Source organism: Ornithodoros turicata, chromosome 2, assembly GCF_037126465.1.
Source record: "Ornithodoros turicata isolate Travis chromosome 2, ASM3712646v1, whole genome shotgun sequence".
Lineage (NCBI taxonomy): Eukaryota > Metazoa > Arthropoda > Arachnida > Ixodida > Argasidae > Ornithodoros > Ornithodoros turicata.
Genome location: NC_088202.1, coordinates 102,180,942 through 102,202,187, shown reverse-complemented (window position 1 = coordinate 102,202,187; position 21,246 = coordinate 102,180,942). Strand labels below are relative to the sequence as shown.

The window sequence follows — 21,246 nt, the reverse complement described above, 5'->3', positions numbered from 1 at the left end:
ACAGGGTGGGATGACTATGCTCTTGTTTTTCCCAAGCTTGTGGTAAAAATGCCTTGCAAACTGGCGATACGCAGTGTATCCATATCATCTACGCAGATGCACATAAAATATAGTTTAGGCAAATAGGTAACCGGTCACAGTACAGGTTGTGTGTCGTGGCATTTCCACATGTATGAGGGGTGTTCAAGTAAAACCGGGACTTTTCATTTTTCGCAAAAGTAAAATGAACTTACAGGCGAGAAATTAGTTTTATTTTTTCAGCGTAATCTCCAGCTGCACTAATGCACTTGTCCCAGCCTTTCACGAGGGCTTGGATGCGAGCAGCGTAGAAATCCTTACCGGCGCCTAGCAGCCATGATCGGACCGCATTCTTGACCTCGTCGTCGCAGCTGAAGTGGCGGCCCCCCAAGGAACGCCTTCAGTAGCCCGAAGAGATAGAAATCGCTGGGGGCGAGGTCTGAACTGTAAGGGGGATGTGGCAGCAACTCCCAGCCAAGTTGCAGTAAGGTGCGTGTCGTGAGATGCGCGGTATGCGGGCGTGCATTGTCCTGTAGGACGAGGACTCCTTTGGTGATGAGGCCCGGCCGCTTTTGCTTCAGCACCTTAACTTGGCAGTAATATGCACTATTGATGGTGGTACCACTGGACAGAAAATCAACATGAACAACGCCAGCCTTGTCTCAGAAAACCGTGGCCATGACCTTACTCGCAGACGGGGTGCTTCGGAACTTCTTGGGAGCTGGCGAGCGCAGATGCTTCCACTGTGTTTAGACTCAGGAGTGAAATGGTGCACCCACGTCTCATCGCACGTGATGATCCGATCAAGGAACGGCTATCCTTCAGTGTCAAACGGCACCTTAGCTCTTGGGAGATTTCCGGTCTTCTCTGCCGGTCAAACACGGAGAGCTGCCTTGGGACCCAACGAGCACTAACTTTCCTGAACTGCAGGAGTTCTTGAATGATAGTGTTCAACGTTCCCACAGAAAAGTCCATCTTTCGAGGCAGTTCGAGACATGTTATCCGTCTGTCCTTGAGGATCAGACGCTCTACAAGTTGGATGTTCTCAGGAACTCTGACACTGGGCTCTGAGCCGCCACGGCCGGGATCGTCCTGCACTGATGTACGGCCGTCTCGGAACCGTTAGCATCACACAAACGCTTTGCTGCGGCTAGTGTATCGTGGCCATACTGAGACTGAAGTCTTCTGTGAATTTCAGATGACTTTTCGCCTTCATTCACGAGAAACTTCATGACAATTCGCTGTTCGATGTGAGCGTTTATCTCGTTGTCGGCCATCTTGTCCAGCACGTGTCTTCCGTTTTGCACAGACTTTGGACCACCACGTAGTGAACGCGGAGGTCTGTCGCGTGTGAAAATGACGAAAAAGAAGTAGCGCGAGCCATTTGTACACTCAGGAGACAGAGAGTCCCGGTTTTTACTTCAACAACCCTCGTACTTGAGAGCTACTGCAATTTATCTGCACACACCCTGTATATTGCTACACATGCTGTGTTCTTTTAGAAACCAACATTTTTTTTTTTTTTCGTTTCAGTGAATCGAAGGTAAGAACACTCAATATCGCAAAAAGCCTACGCTAAAAATCTAAGCACAGGGCAATACATAAAAAGGTGACTTAAGACACAGCACACTGACAATTACAGAGTTGCCTATATTGCTTTTCTCCAATTCACAGTTCTGTATTGTTTCGTCTTTTATGTGCTGCGCCCTGTACTGGAGTTTTTAGCGACTTTAATGCAGGACCAAACCAATTTTGATCGCCCAAATTTTGACATCGTTCGACAGGGCCACATGTGACTTACTTGTGAATATGGTCGCTCATAGGTTCGCGCTCCCCACGGAATTCAAATTACGCCACAGGACAGGCCTTCAGGACAGTCGTATTGAGGCATAGAAGTTGGAAATCTTCGTGGGTTGTAATGCACTCATATTGCTGTCATTCGGCAGCGCTTTCGAGCTCCTTGCAGCACAAGCATTCGGTCTCCTTCGGCATTATGACACACCAGCCGCACCGGCACCTTAAACAGCAAGTACGCATTAAAGGTGAGGACACGAAATTTCAGAGAACGTTCACGTGTTCGATCACAGTATGCGTTAACAAGCTCATCGCTTACCTGTCTGTCCAAGACAGGCGACTGATCCTGTTTGCATCATCTGTGACCGATGTTCGTAGAGCTTTGACATCGGTTCGCACTTGCGGCATCGGCGACGTTTCGAAAGCGAGTCTCCTGAACTGTTCAGCACACAGAATTTCCTTCTCGATCGCAGTAAGGTCAGAAAAAAGTTCCGGGCTCGAAGTCTCCGTATTTCTTGCTTCGCCGTCCATATTGAAGATCGCTTTCCGGATGCCGCCGCTCTCACAAACTCACTAACAACATACTTCCGGTCCGGGCGCCCAATGAAACATGAACCTAATGTTTTCGTCACGCACACGGAAATTGGCGGATATCCACTACAAAGAGGCTAGATTTCGATGCCGATTCCGCGGGTTAAGGAGGAAAAGCCAAGCTGGTTTTCAGCTCCCCGTTTGGCCAACTTTGCCGCCGCGCACAGCCAAAATATTTCATGTGTGCCTTGGAGGCGTATTATACCTTCGTAATAGATGCAAACGAAAGATTTGTTGAACTTCTGGTCAGAGTCCCTCTAAAGCAAAGCACTGAATTTGAATGTTGTTATCGCACCGTAGACTTGTTTTTCAAAATAGATCACAAGGAACTGCCGTTTCCTGCCGTCTATATTGTCATTATACGTCTCACCCCTCGTCTTAACAATTTTGTCCACATGACTGACCATGCAGCATTTTACACCTTATTCATCCCAGATACATACATTTTTTTTTATTCCGTGTTAGCGCCGCGAAGCAACTGTAGCTATGACAGGCGTACACAGGTGCAAAGAGGATGAACAGCAGGAATGAGTGTGGTGGAGTGGGGTTAGTATGCCTCCTGGGCAGACTTCAGGGGGAGCTGTGCCGATATCCGTCTGGAAAGCCTGCCGGAAAATCCAGGGCAAATCGCGCACGCCGGTGACAGGATTCGAACCCTCCACCTCCCAGTCTTCAGCACTACATTGGCTACCACTAACGAGCGGACGCGCTTTTACCCACACGGCAATGCCGCTGGTCCATATTACCGTATTATGTATTACATCGGATTAGAATTACTGAAATTCTTGCAGATCTTGGAAATCAGTTTCCGCTATGTAGAGGTATAAAATGGTTAGCATGGTGTTTGGAGGCATGTTGAGGACGTTTATTGCTTCACTTTGTATAGCCCGAATCCCATAACAAGCGACATGCGGCAGATACACGCGAGAAGCGACAAAATCGACGTCACCGCCGCCACGCGAGCGTCAAAAAAGCTTTGTCGCGGCTCAATATTTCTGCATCTACTCCCAGTAGATATTTGTAGTATGTCGCTAAGCATCGTTGCCTGTTGTTTGACAAAGCCAGCTAGATTTGGCGGCGTGAAACAAGAACTGAACGCTGAACGCGTGGGCAAGGGAAAGGGTGGAGAGGGCAAGCACCCGTGTCCCGTGTTTTGGCGCGCAACAAGCATGGACGTCGATCCGTGTGGTTCGCAGGCTGCTGAGCAGTCCGAACATGAGAGCGAACTCGCCGACGAAAAAGAGTTTCTTATTGAACTTGTGCGTTGTCGGGAACCTCTATGGAACAAACGTCACCCCGAACACAGCAACCGAAATCTTGCTCGGGTGTTGTGGAGCGAAGTTGCGGACGCAATGAAGGAGGACGGTGAGTTGCGATTTGAGAGTTTTAAAAGTTCTCTTTCGTGCTTGTACACAATAGCTTGAGAACAAACTGAGATCCAACTGTTCTGCCCGTTGAAACGCTGCAGTTTACGTGGTGACTAATGCCTATTCTTTTTTTTGGCTGTTGAAGAAAGCAAATGCAAACTCATGTGGAAGACGCTCGGGGACCAATTTCGGAGAAGCTACAAAGAAGCACGAAAACAGACGAGCGGCGGGGGTGAAGCGGACATTACGTGTGCACTGGCTGCCGTTAAGTGGAAATATTTTCAGCAGCTAATATTTCTCAAGGATAACATTCAGCACCGCGTGTAAGTAAAGTTGGCTATTTGTACCTTTGTAGATTGATTGCAATTTAGTGTGGATACAGCTCTCCACGTTGTAATGAATGCTTGCTTGCTAAGAATGACACAACACCATACACCGCGTTTCTCATGAATCATGACACAGGAACAGATCTGTCAGCAGACCTCGCGTTCTTTATTCGCATTGTTTGGATCTATCATTGACACCGCTTGCACTTTCAATAGGGCAGTGTGCAATGTTGCACAGAAGCAAGGCAATGCAACACAGGTAGCACTGTCTGGCCACGGTAGCACAGCGGGCAGCCAGCCACCACCAGCCGCCACGTCTGCCTTCCCACCTGACACCAGCTTGCAGCTAGATGATGGCATGGCTGATGATGTCCCACTGACCCAAACAACACGGGATGCTGCAGACGATTACGCTACTACAAGTACAGCTGGAACTGGGCAACACAGTGGCACCACTACTAGCAGCGCAGCAAACGTACCATCAAATCCTCGGAAGAGGAAGTGGAGCGCATTTGACACCAGCTCCGGTGGCGCAGCGGTAACGCGTCCGCTTGGAGACTGGGAGGTCCGCGGTTCGAATCCGCGGGCCGGCTGTGCCGTCTGGGGTTTTTCCTGGGTTTCCCTCAGATGTGTAATAGGCGTATGCCGGCACAGTTCCCATGAAGTCGGCCCATGGACGCAGCTATCCTCCCCCCGAGCGGATTCCGCTCGGTCTTCCACTTCACCCTTTCCTCTCCTCCTCTCCACCACCTTTCCCTTCCCGAGAAACATGCCGCCTAATCAGGCAGGCAGACCTCTCGGGTTCCTTCCAACGACACTCCTCCTCCTCCTCCTCCAGCGCATTTGACGAGACAATTAAAGTGGTCTGCAGTAGCCTCGCTGATGCTGACAGGCGCCTGGTGCAGATCTCGGGCCAAGCCAACCCAGTATGTGAATACCTCGCTCAACTCTTGGGAGAGCTACCTGCCGATGAACGCCACAAATGCGAGCTGATGATGTTTCAGGTAGTTCAGACATTCCAAGAACGGAAAAAGTGTGAGCTTGTGGTTTATGAGTAACATAAGACTGACATATGACTGCACAAGCAGTCTTCGTCTACGACTTCTTTTTTCTGTTTTTTATTGAAAAGCTTAATTTTGATCACCTACTATACTAACCAGTCAGCATGTCAGCTTTTACTTTTTAACTTTGCATAACATACAGGGTGTTTCAAAAAACGTGTCATTCGGAGTTTATAAAAAAAACGGGGCGACGGAAAAATACAGGGTAAACGGCATTTGTGTGGCAACTGAATTTGCCACCTTGAAAAATATTTTAATTTGATCTTAATTGAAATAAATTGAATTTCTTTAACTGAACTCCAAAATTTCCGAAGTCAACCTAACGTTTTTTTTTACAGAATTAGAAAGCCCGTAGCGAACTTAGTCAGATCCACTAAGAAATCCGCTTGATATTGCAAATGGAACTGCCCAAAAAAAGCCCCGAAATTGAGGCTTCCAAGTTTCGGGTATTAAACGGCCCACCAAGTCAGACGCAAAGATTCATGGAGAGGAGGACTGCTCCTGCCCCCATGAAAGATAGAAGGTCGAAAAAACACAGGGCGGGAAAAAAGAGGCGGAATCATTTTTGTTTGCCGCTTATCAACGTATGGTGGAATGTCACCCGCCTTGTTATCGGCGCGTCTTGTGCTGCACGCCGGTCCGGCGATAAACTGTTCTAGCTTCATGGGGGCAGGAACATGTCCTGCCCTCCGCGCATCTTTGCAACTGATTTGGTGCGCTGTTGAATACCCGAAACTCTGAAGCCTCAACTTCGGGACTTTTTTTGGGCAGTACCCTTTGCAATATCGAGCGGATTTCTTGGTGGATCTGACTAAGTTCGCTACAGGCTCTCTAATTCTGTCAAAAAAACGTTAGGTTGACTTGAGAAATTTTGGAGTTCAATTAAAGAAATTCAATTTATGTTAATTAAAATCAAATTAAAATATTTTTGCAAGATGGCAAATTCAGTTGCCACACAAGTGCCCTTTACCCCGTATTTTTCCGTCGCCCCGTTTTGTTATAAAGTCCGAATGACACGTTTTTTGAAACATCCTGTATGTTCCTGCAAGTAAACTCGAGGTTGTGACAAGATCCAGTCAGTAAGGTTACTGAGCTGTGCACTTTGCATTGAGATTTATTTTGATGCGCCATGAAATATACGGCTACAATGCAATCTCTGCCACACGGGTTGTATGCTCAACTAGTCATTAAAGTGTGTTCAGCTATGCAAATGCTATGATGGCTGGTGTGCAGTTTATGTAGTCACACATTAGTTCTGGGAATGGAAAAGGATCCTAAGAGTAACACAGATGTGAGGTGAAGTTCATGCATCAGGACATATACAGAAAGTTATAAACTGTGCACACCGCTTTGATTCAAACCATGGATGCAGCTAGTGTAAAACGTCACACTCTAGTCCCTGGCAGGTCCCACTGCCAGGGGACCTGGCCAGCTTCGCTGAGGAAATACTGAGTTAAGAGAAATCTGACTTCCGCTGCATCCCGACAAAAGTTCCTGGCAGACGACCGATGGGCCCTTGAGAATGCACCTGCTGGCTCGTTTCTGGCATCCAGCCTCCAGTTGCCTTCCACCCCCTGACCAGAAGCATCAGTGAAATCTGCGAATCCTACGTGAGCAAAAGGAACGACTTTTTTTCAGCTGTTCCAATCCAATTATTGCATACGTGTCACCCATTGCAAACGGACAGGCAAAAAAGAAGTTGAGTTGACGTTCTCGCAAAATTAATTATGCACGACAGAATGTATGACCTGGAGGACAATAACTGCTGGGATCAGTCGGATCTTCTTCAGTCAGCAGATAGTTGTGTAGCACAACACAAGCCTGGACAACACGTGTCACATTTTCTGGATACAGGCAGAGAGGTCTCCGAAATATCCTCCACCGAGAAACCAGGATACCGAACGAATTTTCGATGCATCGTCTGGTAAGAGGAGGTTATATTAGTGTATAATTATACCCTTAAACACACAGCCTCAGGACTGACCTGGCCCTGCTCAGTCGATAATTGAATATTCGTCTGCTCCTGTCAAGGCACCCAGCAGGGTAGGGCCTCATAAAATCTGGTCGAAGCTGAAACGCTTCATCGCCAACGAGTACCGATGGCACTCTTATAGTACTTCCAGGGAGCATCCTTGGCGGGGGTAGATCAAATTCCCCAGCCTCTAACGCCAGTCCAATGGGGCAGTTTTTGAAGACTCCTCCGTCGGAATGAGAACCATAGTCCCCGATGGATACGGCAAGAAATCTATATGAAGCATCTCCTATTGCCATCAGATTGACCGAGAAGTGATGCTATAAAAACGGAAACGCAAAGTCAGCTAGTCAAATGCACTGGTAGCATAACAAACAGTAGTCAGCATTCTGGCTCACATGTTAAAAGCAGTAATATTAGAGACAGAAGCAAAAAAAAAAAAAAAAGGATGGGGATAGGAGCTACTATAGTTGTGCACTGCTTACTTTGTGGTTGTAATACATTGATCCACTGAGTGGCGGTGCCTGGATGTTAACGTGTTTGCCATCCACGGCACCGACACAGTTTGGAAATTGCCACCTGGCAGCAAAGCCTTCTGTAGACCTCTCCCAAGTCATACGAGTTGGTTCCTGTAAGAAGGAGCATACATGGATGGCATCCAGGTATTGAATATGGTTGAAGAAAAGGGATGGGGGACTCGGACAGTACAGTGCTAATTGTAATGTCACTCGAGAACATGTCGGTGCAGGAACAGTCGATTTTTCAAGTACAAATAGCTTGGTTGAAGCAAAAGTCTCATACCAAGTAGCAGTTGAATAGTAACAACGACAACAAGTTCCCAGTGGCGCCACTCGAAAGTGCATAAGCCATCCAAACTTTATGTTTATGTGAACTTGTGGTGAAAATGGGGAAGTGCAACAACTGAGAAGGTACTTATAGCCTTAGCTGAAGGGGCTGCCTGTCTTCATAGGTATAACATCATTGACATGTAAGTGAGCAAGGAACTTACGGGCAAGTAAACAGGTTGCAGCACTTCCCAAATTGCCTCACACGTCTCCAGTACCACTCGTCTGGCTGTTGTAAAGCCAACACGAAATAGGAAGGCCAATGATTTCAAACTGTCTCCAGTAGCCAGGTACCTGGAACGATTTTCCACAACACATTCTTCTGAAAAAATAAAAATTCCCAAATTGGGTATGCGAAACCGTCCTTACCTCAGAGTAATCGCAAGCCTCTGCTCTGGGGGGATGGCTGGCCTACCCCAAGGATTTTTTGTTAGCCTTTCTTTTAGGAGTCCCAGTAAGTGGCCGAATCTACTCGGAGACATCCTCAGGAATGTATAAATGGAGTTCGGAGTCGCTGGATTGCATCCGCCGCACCTTCAGTAGTGAAAATATCTTATTTCACTCATGGTCTAAACCATATACTAAAGGGGGGAAAAGAAGTGGAGGACTAACCATTGTGTTGTAGGCTCCCTCGGTTCCCCGATAAAGCCACTCTTCGCGGACCCACCAACGGGGTAAAGACGGCTCAGCCGCCTTTCGCCACAACAGGAGTAACAGCAGGATCCGAAGAAGAAGCTGCTTCTTCCGCAACAACATCATTTGATAGTTTCGGGACATCGTCCTCGAACATAAAGCGCGCGCTTTCGACATTTCGCAAACCGAAACCAACAAAAGTAGCAGACGAAGAAGTGGGCGGGGCGTTGGGAACTTCAACCTCAGCAGCGCCACTGCGTTACGGCGAATATTACAAAGCACATTCATTACAAGTTCTCTTCGTTTTGACGAATGAAATAGTATTTTCGGTATATTTATGGCAATTTACAACTTAGCTGGATAAAATAAGCATTGCTTCTCCAAAAACATCATTTCTCGGCGACGAAATGTCGCTGCTCAAATGGACCGGGAAGTCGCGCCATGACCAGACGCGACAGCGACAAATTCTGCAGCGCGTCGCTTGTCGCTTGTTATGGGATCCGCGCTTAAGACGTTTCGGCTACTTCGTAGATACTGTAGGAACTTCGTAGGAACTGTCAAACACCGGCACAGGCGGTACCGTCAAGTGCCGTACGCTTCCTATACCACAATATTTTGCAAATGAACCACACCATACTGTGCACAAAAAAATAACGGTGCCAGTGGAGTAGTTCATTGTCACTTCCAAACACGAGGAAGCCGTTCCTCGTTTACAGGTATGCGACATGGACAAAGGCGACGTTTCAACACACGGAGGTTGTACTGGTTGCTGATGATATATTTTTCAATACTTAGCATTGTAAAATTTTACCAATGCTCCCCTTGCATTATTGCGCAGACTTGTAATTACGGGGTGTCTACGAACCTGCAAAACCTCAAAATAGGGAAATAATCGAGGGATTTTGACGCGATTGGAAAAGTCAGGGGATTGTCAGGGAAGTTGCCAAAAAGCAGCTGACGTCAGGTAAAATCGCTGTAAAGTGCCATGACGATGTGCAGTGAATCGTGTGTGCCGGTCAGCGCGGTTGAGCGGCTATGCTGCAGCAACGTTGCCTAATAGCTCGCCAATGCGACAACCTCAGAGGCAGAAAAGTAGGACAGCCTCACTAATAAATGACCTTTAACAAAGAAAAAAAAAGGAAAGAAAGAAAAGAAAAAGACAAGGGATAAATGAGACGCAGTACGAGGTCTCCCTAGTGCAGGGAAAAAATGGTTCTCTTAAAGAGTGAGGAGAAACGTGTATTTGTATTACGTTTGTTTGAATTTAATAAATGATCCGTGTTATTCAATTATTCAATAAATGATCTGTTTTTTTTTAGTGATCTGCATCAAAACGTAGGAGTAGATACGACGTTTCCAGGTATTACGGTAACTCTTAAGCTAAACTATTAAATGAATTATTCATGAAGCAAGGTATTAAATTACTCAAAAATTATTATTTAAAGGAGCATTAAAGTGGTATCTAACATGGCCAAAAACTGCTGTCATCTTGTAAAGCAGTATGTGAAAAGCGTTCCCACAAAATATTTCTGTCCAAAGTTGTTTCACCACGGTGCAATTAATTTGGAAAATCGCTGCCGCGGTGACAGGCCGGAGCGCTCCAACTGCAGACCACACCCACTCTACTGTGACGTTGGTGATAGAGAGCCCCTCATTCGTTCGTAGGAAAAACCGTCTGCTACGAACATTGCGAGCTGTTTCTTGTTGACTTCTATTCTTTATATGATTTATATCACGTTTTCTTAAAAAAACAAAGCATATATGCAGCCTGAGAAAATAAGATTACGATCACAAGAGTAATATATCCGTAGCTTCTGTGCAATCTCAGAATTCACAGTAGCAGAAAGCAAGCGATGGCGGCGGTTTTGTGGCGCCACCTGTTAACCACTGAACCAACTGCGCGGTGAAAACGGTCGGACAGGTTGCACACTGTGGGGAAGCACGGGGTTTTCGCTGTACAAGCGCAGTTAATTTCGGGCTGCACCACTCGTTCTTCCCGTGGTGTCTGCGGTCCCAAAAAATCGTGGTTGTGTCGTGGACAGCCTTCAAACCCTCCGTTTCGGACATCACGTAGCCGGAGAACGCATGGCGTCTCCGAAGCGATAGCAGACGCTTCGGCCTGCGCGATGTTGCTCACCTCGATCATGTGATCCCAGGTCCACTGAGGAGCGTCCTTACCACTTGCGTCACATAGTGACGCGCGTGGAGGAGCTCATCACGTGCCTATCGTGAAGGCGAAGGAGGGTGTTTCGCGCACGGTAGGTTCGGGGAGCTATTGCAGGCGTCCCAATTTCACTACGGTTGCACTAATTGTGGGAAAACTGTTTTCGGCCGCCTAACATTCCATACTGACCAAAAACAGAAAAAAAGTTGTGGGCCTCTAGACTGCTCCTTTAACTCCTTTTCCTTGCCACATATATCACTCCCTTTTGGAGAGTACAATATTACTGGAGACTCTTTAACTCAGCACTGGAGAGTAATTGTACACTCCAAATGGCTACGTGTAGATTTTACATTTGTTACGGAGGTGACCTTTACACGAAGCAATCAACTCCACTCAGAGTCATAGTCGTCCAAAACTTCGGTCTCCCCCCCGCAAAACTCTGTTTCTCTGGTTTTCTATTTCACCTGCACTGCTTTTATGTTTCGCGATTGTTCTCAACAAGGCCAGCCTTCTTAAATGAGTTGAAGATCACCGACACCTCGATAGCATACAATGCTCTCTTAACGTACTTTGCTACCTTTCTATACGATGCATCATTTTGTTCCCGCAGTTGTTACATCGGTCCCACAAACCCTGTTGAACTCTATATTTAGTAGTCGGTGAGCGTCATCTTAACATTTGATCAATTTGAATTCGCAAAATCGGAAGTAATTCAAGAACACCATTCTATTTAATGAATAGACTCTGACTGAGCTATATTTGTTTCAGAAACTGCGCATTGATTAGGCTTTTTAGTAACTAATATAGCTCAGCTCACTATATTCTTATGCCATGTGATCTCAACGACACCTATACTGTTATAGGCTTATCGCGTTCTGTTTGTACCTGGGCACGATGGCGCCTACGTTATGTTGAACGGGGCAAAGCACACTTATGAGAATTTGTTCACATTTGCATGTGTACATGCCAGGCACATTGCTGTGAGCCTTGTTCAAAACCTTACCCGTACTTGCTTCCTGCTTAACCAGTTGTTGAAAGCAGAGAGCTGATATAGAGCTCGTTAAACAAATCGCGGAAGTCGAAATGGTGTGTATCAGAGTACTACATCCTGCATCCGTCTGAGCCATTCGTCTACGACCTCCTATAGAGAAATACATGGACTAGTGACTCAACCACCGAGAGCCAATACAGAGTAAAGAACAGAAGAAATCGCGCAGTAATGTAACTCAGTGTTAAAAACGCAGAACCCAAGGCTGTCCCCTTCCCAGAACTATGACAGCTTTAACGTGTGCCTTTGTTTTTTCAATTTCTTCTCCAGCGAAAGACGAATCCCCCACTGAAAAGTGGCGTGGGTGAGGGCCGGGGACGAAAAAAAAAGTTGAGTTAGTTGTCTCTTGTGCCGCCAAGCGGGTCCCAGGGTGCACCAGTAACCGCTGTGAAAGCACCATGTTATATTCTCGAGCTCAAAATGTGTTTAAACGTATATGATGTTTTTTTTTCAAAAGCGGAGCCGTATTTTGACATTCAAGGAAGAAACACCTGATTTACCTGTACATGTGGGTGTTTTAAGGTAAAGATCAACGTCCATGCATCGCAGACAACTGATCCTTTTTGGCAGAACAGGAGACTCAGTCCAGGAAATCAGTGAAATTATTCCAGGAACAGTGTGCAACAGGAACAAGAACATTATTCGGAGGTCTCACCTAAACATGTTGTATTTCGTAAAGAAACCAGATGGCCTTAAATTTTCTTCATAGGACGGATTTTGCATCCCTAATAGACTTAAAGGAGCATGGAAATGATCGGAATAAAATATGACGGGAGAAGTAGCAATTACGATTCTGAGCCCTGTGATACATATTCGCACAAAAAGTTTGAGCGTAGCGCGCAATCCTGGAGCGCGAGAGAGCTTTGAATCTCGCGGCAGAAATGCCCCCTCACTCGGATGCCAGCTGCTGACGTCATATGGCCGCGCCGTCTTTTTCTATTCTTTTTTGCGTTTTCTCCGGCGTCGCGGCGCCAGCACGCTGACCGAGCAGGAAGCGTTCTTGTTCATCGGACGTCGTGGAAAGGACAGGTGATGAACTGAACACTCTTTAGGCGACACGTCAGCTCTTCGTGACGAAACGTTTTGTGGAGTTGGAGCCTAAGCTCCGCCAGCTTCGATTTCGCCACACCAATGTACCGGAGGCTGGTAGGTGATGCTGCTAAGTGTGAACGAACATTCGGATTGAAATATAGTGCTTCTTCTTGGTTACAAATGCATAGTCATGAAGACGCTGCGCAGTGACCAGTGTTTTTACTTGAAGAGGTCGTCGACCATCATGACTTCTCCGTGTTGTGGTCAACACTATGGGCTCCGAACCGCATGACCACTGGCATCTCTGAGGCGAAAGAGAGGACCGATGAATGCATAGCTGTGTAACATTGCGCTTATCATATCTTACTGATACCAGGAGCGCAACGTCTCTACAAGCACAACAACATGGATACCAAAATAAAGTCAGTAGAGTTCATCTGCTGGCGATCTGTGGGAAACCCCAAAACACATGGCCAAATAAGCATTTTCTTTTTTGAATGGTCATACGCAGCGTACAACAATGGAACATCGAATCAATCTCCAACTGACAGGAATGTATTTAGTCGTGTCATATATATGCTGCACATACAGGCACGATACTGTTCACTAATTAACGACACCTTAGCACAATCGGAACACAAACCACAACCGCGTACGATCCACCTCAACCCGGGCCGTCACGGCAACACGGCAAGATGCATAGCCACACCTTTTACACTGGCCGCAGTCTTGTTTTATGCAAAACGCACGAGACAAAATCATGTAAGAACGCAAGTGAATGTCAAACGCAAATAAATAGCAACAACGTCTCAGTCGGTAAGTCGCTACGATTCCGGAGCTAGCAGACGATTCTGGAGGGGAGCGGACGCTTCTGGCAACCAATGAAGTGCTCGGCCGCCTGACGTCACCACTTGCCAGACTCTGCTTGGGGGAGACTGTCGCCGCGGATCGCATTCTTGCAAACTAATTTTCTCAGGAAATTCGCGCTTTTCGAAGGAAATATTTTGCGTGACAGTTTATGAAGGTAGTATGTTCATATCAAGCGGTGAAAAAATATATGTTCCAAATGATTTCCATGCTCCTTTAATGCGAATGCTATATATCAAGGTGTCAGGACCACAGTATTTTGAGCACTTAGACCCCAAAATGATGTGCTTCCCTGGATGATGGATATCACACGGTGAGCGTAAGATGTGTCCCCACGCTTCACCCCTAAAGGAAAGCAGCTCGCACTGTTCAACAATTTTTATGGGACTCATAGGAGAATAACCGCTGCCACTGTGGCAGTTAAGACAAGTCAGGGTAAGGTTGGACAGGAGGATGTCGAGCGCAACCGGAAAGTCACTGGTGAAGTTGACGCGGACAGACTCTTGCGCCATCAGGAACCCGTTATCCGAAAAGCGGCCCCTCACTCGTCCAGATGACAGCCACACGAAAAGCGCCACGTGATTTGTCGTCAGAGTAATGGTGTGATCAGTCAATGAATCGTTAGTGACCTCAGTCGTATTGGTAACCTGCAAAGAAAGAACAATATTACACGACTGATGCAAACGGACGCTGTATCCTTTAGTTTTGTCCAGTTTTCGCACTGTCATATTTTCCGGACCGCACAATTCGACAAGCTGTACGAGCTTCCCGGTACACATACATCGTGGTAGGTCGTATGATATGAACCCATCCTCTGGACGATTCCATTTATAAGAAGACTTTGTGTTTCTGCTCTACTAAAGTGTGGGGTGTTGAATGAACTCACAGCACTGAACAGGAGGGCTTCATTCCTACATCTATGAGCGTATGTAATCCCGCCACCCACCTCTGTTACTAGCTAGCCTCCTCACCTGCCAATAGCATGAGTTGTAGACCCAGCCTTCTCGCGGACGGACGCACTGCCGTCATAGCCTATAAATGTAGTTTCATTGTTAGCCTCGCCTCTTCATCCTTCATAATCACCTTCATCATCACGTCTCCAATTCACACATCGGGACGCAGCCGCGGAGGTGAGCAGTTGGAGGCTTATGGAAACGGAAGTTAAATTGCCCGCTGTATGTTTCTTTTGTTTCCCTTATTTTTCGTGGAACAGTGTCTTTCTCTGCACTAAGTTTCGGAGACGTAACTTGGGAATTCAGCGTCAGATGCCCAGGAAGCACAACGAGGTCTTGTTATGGCACATTCCATGGGCAGAGCTGGGTCAGTTTTGCCCCGGGAAGGGGCAAAAACTGTTCCACTGGCAGAGCGTGGCATGCGTTGAATGTTCCATTGGTGGAGCAGCGATTACCTCAGGGGAACACTATAGAGAAGAGGAGGCATGCGCGCGATAAGTGAGACCGTGATGTTCGATTTTTCTTTTCTTTTTCTTTTTACTGGTGTGTCGCGCAGGTAATCGTGCGTCTGTTGTACAGTGTAAACACTGCGCGTCCCGCTGTGTGTAATTATATTGTGCGATTCCGAAGCAGTCTCTTGAACCCCGTGTGGTGAAGCACGCGGGTCACGCGCAATGCACAGAGCGCGCATCGTACTTCGACCCCGCCAGGGGCATGCAGTACCCAGCGCGGGGCAAAAATTGCTCTCCCAATGGAATTCACCACTAGAGAACAAGAACTAAGACATAGGCGGAGCGCAGGCGCGAGCAGCGTGCCTGGTGCTGTGCAGAGCTAGGTTTATGTATGTGCCAGCCGCCGTGCGCCTCTTTCACCGCAGTTGGTGATTAGAGCATCAACACCAGTGAATACGTCCATATGTTCCAGGGCTGCAGAGACGATCGAGAGTTGGTGAACGATAAGACGCCTCTACAAGATGGTTGTTGACGAGTACGACGGACTTCTCTACGTGTTGCAGTTATTCTGGGGTAAACTGTTCATGCTGAGCTGCGACGCGGATGCGGAGAACGGGCCGATCCACGGCGGGACTCCGCGAGTCGAATAAGCTAGGGCGCGTGTAACTTCACTTTGGGAGCCCACACATCGGTTTCAAGCTATGCGTCAAGATGTTGCGCATTCTTCCGATTGCACATTCTTCCGATCCGTTGCGCTATCTTCCTTGACTACAGCAAGGCACAGGTTCAGCAGCATGCGTACGTAGTTATGTCGTGAGTTACATATGTGCGACAAGTTCTGTTCGAGGCTCGCCTCGACAACGGCGCCAGCCTCACTTGACTGCTGGTGCATCGTGCTTCCTAATCGTGTCCTAGACTTGTTAGCTCCGATCGCTGTAGCACGCTCTGGATCAACGTTTCATCTTCGACTGGTCGAAACGGAGCACTCTCACTACGTTCGACTGGTTCATTTGCAGCTCTTTCCTCGAACTCGGAGCGCTTTATAGTGCTCTCATCAACACCGTCGGAGCGGTTGCGAAGTCTGGTTGGGTTGCGGTCACGTGACTGCGACTTGCGATGCAGAAGCCCCATACCCTACTTCTCATGTCATCGCCCTATGCTTACAGAGTATGGTCTGTAGAATACCGTGATTTGTCGCTCAATAAAAAATGACTGCATAGGCAGACTCGTTCTCGCACCACGCAGACGTGCCATCATGTGCAGAGATATGCGGCATAAGAAAGCTAGGGCCCTGTTCATTCTTTATTCCTCTTTTTTTAATGAAACTTGCAGCACTTGGGTGCTGATGATGTCCTGCTCCATCGTGTGAAGCTATATTATCATTACATTACCATGTATACGTAAACCCATTTCAGCATGTTCAATACACCACCACAACCACCACCACAGAGGGTGTAAACTCCGTATCACTTGCATCCATTCCCCAAGTGGTTAAGTCGCAGAAACAACAGGTCGGAACCCATATGCAAACACGAAGGAAAGAGCAAAATGAGATCACCCGCTAAGCTACATAAGCTCACGTCTCAGACTCAGTATACAGGCCAAATTCACAAATATTGAATGAGTGCTTACATGCACTCTGGCAGCTTGGATATCCTTCGCTGTACGAGGAGGTTCCAGGAGAAGGAAGTTTTGAGACAAGGTCTCGTTTGTATCCGGCTGCACCAACTTGAAAAGAAGAAAGCAACTGCTTCGCGGGCAGGAGGAGAGCGTCAAAAGCTCCGTTAAATTCCGAGAGTACGCTACTTGGGCGACACTCAAAACCTGCGGCACAGGAACAATATGTTATTTTAAAATAACGGAGCAACAAAGAAATATAACGTTATTTTCCTATTACTCTCAGGTTATAGCAAATTCTCTAGCAACTCTCTATAGCAAAAACGCACCCAATTTTCCAATGATGTACAAATTCCTTCCACTTTCATTTCGTTTTTTTTAAAAAGAAACTAGATGTTGCAAACGCCAAAGATTATTTTTGCAAAATTGAACCTGATATCGGTTGACGCACCCAATTTCCAAATGACGTACAAATTATTTCCACTTTCATTTCGATTTTTTAAAAAGAGACTAAATAGTTGTAAACGCCAAAGATTATTTTGCAAAATTGAACTTCATATCAGTTGACGAGCTTCGTTTGTAATTTTCTGCAGAGGCTCTATATCGCCTCGAGATCGAACTGTAGGTGGCGCTGCGACGGATGCCCTAGTGGGGATACCGCATGATCGGACGCAGCAGGCTCTGGCTTTTCTACGCAGATATCGCAGTGTTTCTGGATGAGATGCTGCTGTCAGTGCCTCACATATTGCGGATGTGTTGAAATGCGATACTTAGAACGCTGATAAGGTGTGAACGTTGACAAATATTTTTACACTGCGAAACGCTCAAGTCGCGAAGTTATCAAAAGAAAATATCCTGCGTGCTTTTGAAGGGAAACACAGCCTCCTTTGTTCCAAGCGTGATTTTGTTTGTCTTTTGCTGCTCTCGCTCGAATATTTATTCGTCGCTTGTGTATTGCTGTCTTTCCCCAGCTGTACCTTTTTATCTTACGTCGAGACAACAAGGATTTAAAAAAAAGACTCACTCAAAATTCCTGTCTCCACTCATCTAAATGTACAATGTACTAATCAAATAATGAATCTAAATGTACAAATGTGCAAGAATGTAACATAATGGCAGAATAGCCCAGTAAGTATTGAAGCCCCTCGCTACAATTTTTGCAATTTTGCGTCGAGCGAGTACAGGAGAGGTTCGAGGTTTGATTCGTCTCCTGGGCGGGCATTCACTAAATGGTGCTAAAATATGTTACGGGATGACCACACCTTTGTGGTGGACTTGACTTTGGGGTGCTACCGGTCAGGTAATAACTACATATAAACTAAGTTTTTCGTTCCAGCGGCAGGTATATATTCTGAAATACGCTGTTGCACACGTGCTTCATACCCCCCCCCCCCCCAAAAAAAAAAAAAAAAAACCGCGTGGTTTACATATTACGTTCAGAGGTGGTGATAGCATTTTACCTTAAATGCGTGCATTCCAATGATTACGTATGTGAAAGATAAAAGTCTAGTCTGTCATACGGTTAGATTAAATGAGATGAAAGTTGAAATTCACACATTTAAAAACACCCGTGTCATAAATATATATATTCATGCATTCATATATTCCATATATTAATACATTCGATACAACTTGTTTGCAGAATATCCTAACTGAGCATTGTGAAGTAACTTAGAACAGCTAGCACAGAAACCATTCTATAAATAACTGTGACATAGTTTTATACTTATAAAAAAAAGGTTTGACAGCATTGACCTTAGCTCTTGGTACATTTTGTTTGACACACAGAACCGCAGTAACATATATGATATAGCAAAGGCCGAGTGGAATCCGCATACTGGAACATATGCACGTTCTGTAGTTTTCTTCCCTGCTAAGCACGCTGGTGCAGAGAACTACAAAAGTTCAAAAAAATTTTCCACCAAGTCATTTTCACTCATTTTGAAGCGATTTTAAAAGCACAAATGTCCAGAAATCGAACCTTCCAAGCACGTTTTCGAGCGCGATGACCACAGCGAAAGCACCGGCTCAAGCCGCGCATCCCCACTAAAGGCAGTTCACGGAGCAGCCGCATGGTGGCGATGCTGTTCGATCTCGAGGCGAATAATAATGCACACGTTTCCTTCGTGGAACCTGGCGCTAAGCATAAAGGCCACTACCATAAACGCAGTAGGTCACTGCCACTATCACAAAAAAAAAAGGGCACTATATGAAAAGCCACTACCACCAACGTTCAAACTTTTGCTTTCTTTGCTTTTTTCCTCCATGCTTTCATTTATTTGAAGTTGGCCCTCTCAACGCGGCATTCCCAAGGGCGAAGTGTTTATTACCTGACCCCCGTTGCAGGAAAGTGAAATGAGAAAGCGGACAGCGATTCATCGCGGATACGCTATGAATATAGCTTCTAGCTGCATGTGGACTATAGCAAGCAAGAAACTTAACACTGTTGCACTGACGTGTAGTATCTGCGAGAAGTAACCCCTTGGCTGAAGGGACTCGTAGGAGAATACGTCAACATGAAGAATCACATGGTACGGTTCGTCTTCGTACGTTTCATCCAGTACAGCTACCCGTAGATGACTGCCATCTACGTATGGGGACACCAGGAGGGGGCTGAAGAAATGAACAGCGAAATAGTGGAGCATTTTCCAGTAGCCTTGGTAATCTGCACATAGAAAACAGCAGCATTTCTGCAATTGTGCAACAAAGGAAAATAGAGGCTGATGAACGAAGGTTTAGGCGTTGCAATAATGAGCCTTTTACATTTGATTATTTTTTTCAACTACTTCTACAATTACTTTCTTTTAATAAAGGAGCAGTCTAAGAGCGAGAAAAAAAAATTAGTTTTTGATCGTGATGGACTGTCCAATCGCTAAATAACGTTTTCAGGCAAGAAATATGAGCGTAGCAGAAAAATATCGCGCGCAGCAGTCGATTGATTCTCACTAGTGCGGAGAGCTCTCTCCTACTCCCGTGGAAGACACGTGAGAAATGACGGGCACCTCCGTCACGACGTGACGTTGTACGTTGCGTCCACTCCTAGGGCTCGCAAGTGACCTCGGCTGCGACCAGACACCGACAACTGTCAAGGTGACGGCGGGCTCCTTTCGCGCGCGTTGTTCTGCCAAGGGACGCATGCGCATCAGAAACGGCTACCTTTCTTTTTCTTTTTTTACAGAACATTGCGTCGGAAGCATTGGTCATCTGATCAGTCAGCCGCCAGTCGATTCTTTTCGGTTGCACAGTGAAGACACGCAGTGCAACGAAATCGGGAACTCGCGTGTGGATTGAGGTCAGCACTCCTCCAAAAGGGAATGGGGACGTGCAGGTGCAGTGCAGGTGCAGTGCGAGTGGAAGTTGCGATCATTGAACTAGTTCAATAAGTTACGAACAGAAAGAACGCACTTTTGTTTGTCTTGTTTTCCAGGAATGAATACGAGGTCATGTTGCATCGCTTCGCGAACAGCACGAACCGCCTCACTGCGTATCGCCTCATATGAGACGCTGGCACTTTTTGTTAGTTGGAGACGTGTATAATAAACAAAAACAATGACTAAGACACACGATCACGTTACCATTATGAGCGCAACGTTTTATTGTTCGTTTGCACCTCCGTTTTATGCCTCAAACCAACAGAACATAATGAACCGCTGTCAACAAGGAGCATGCAGTGTCCGAAGCAGACGAATTTTCCGTAGCGAATGAGAGCACGTTTAACGTTTGACGTCACAGTCAATGGGGAGTGGCTTGTGGCTAGAGCGCGCGAGCCTCCCCCCACGAAAGCGATTTTATAAATCGAATTGCGCTGGAACAAAACATTGTTCAGCCGAAATATTTTACGAGAATGATTTTTACACAATGCTTGACAAATTAAAAACGGTTTTCAGCCATTCAAATTTCCTTTCCGATCATTCATAACTTTTAAACACGATTCTTTCAGCGCTTTCTCGAAAACGTAGAATATCCTAGTAGCTATAGCGGCACTCCATAGGGAAGCTTTGTAGAAGTGTAGGTGGAGTGGAATTTGTGAAAATAGCAACGAAACGAGAATATTTGCTCCGATTCAGCGGGCCGTCTTTGTGCCAGCGCTTTACATCATACATTTCATCCAGTATGTTCTGAATGAATGTAATCCGCTCGTCCACGCACTCCACTCCCACAGGGTCGCCGAGTTAGGGTCGGAGCGGACCTTCTTTGGTTCAGAGCTTGGGTGAGAACTCTATACAATCGAGCCGGGCACGCAAAGGCGGGTGTCCTCGTGGCATCTTTTCTTTTATGAATTCCGTGAGCTTTCTTTTGTTAGCATTTCACGTATCGTCAAGTTACGTGGGGCGCCCTGTATAGTGCGTCCCGGCGTTTTACAAATTTAATAAGTGCGCGGTATTGGCGCCGGGCTTAGGAATGCCTTCGGAAGAGCAGACCCATTCCAGGAGACTCGATCATACCTTATATCTGTCCCAGCGTAATGAGCAGAACTGTACAATGCGAGGCGCAATGAACATTTGT

At 46.5% G+C, this 21,246-nt stretch overlaps 1 protein-coding gene across 1 annotated transcript in view; it reads right to left on the bottom strand.

Moving 5' to 3' along the window:
• Positions 1–13,867: 13,867 nt before the first annotated feature.
• LOC135384921 (beta-mannosidase-like) overlaps positions 13,868–21,246 on the bottom strand; it is a 64,513-nt gene continuing 57,134 nt past the window's right edge. The window contains exons 14-16 of the mRNA XM_064614103.1: positions 19,197–19,405; positions 16,756–16,947; positions 13,868–14,365 (exon numbers count right to left, since the gene is read on the bottom strand). Of these exons, the coding sequence (XP_064470173.1) occupies positions 13,868–14,365; positions 16,756–16,947; positions 19,197–19,405 (899 nt within the window). The remainder of the gene's footprint in view (positions 14,366–16,755; positions 16,948–19,196; positions 19,406–21,246) is intronic.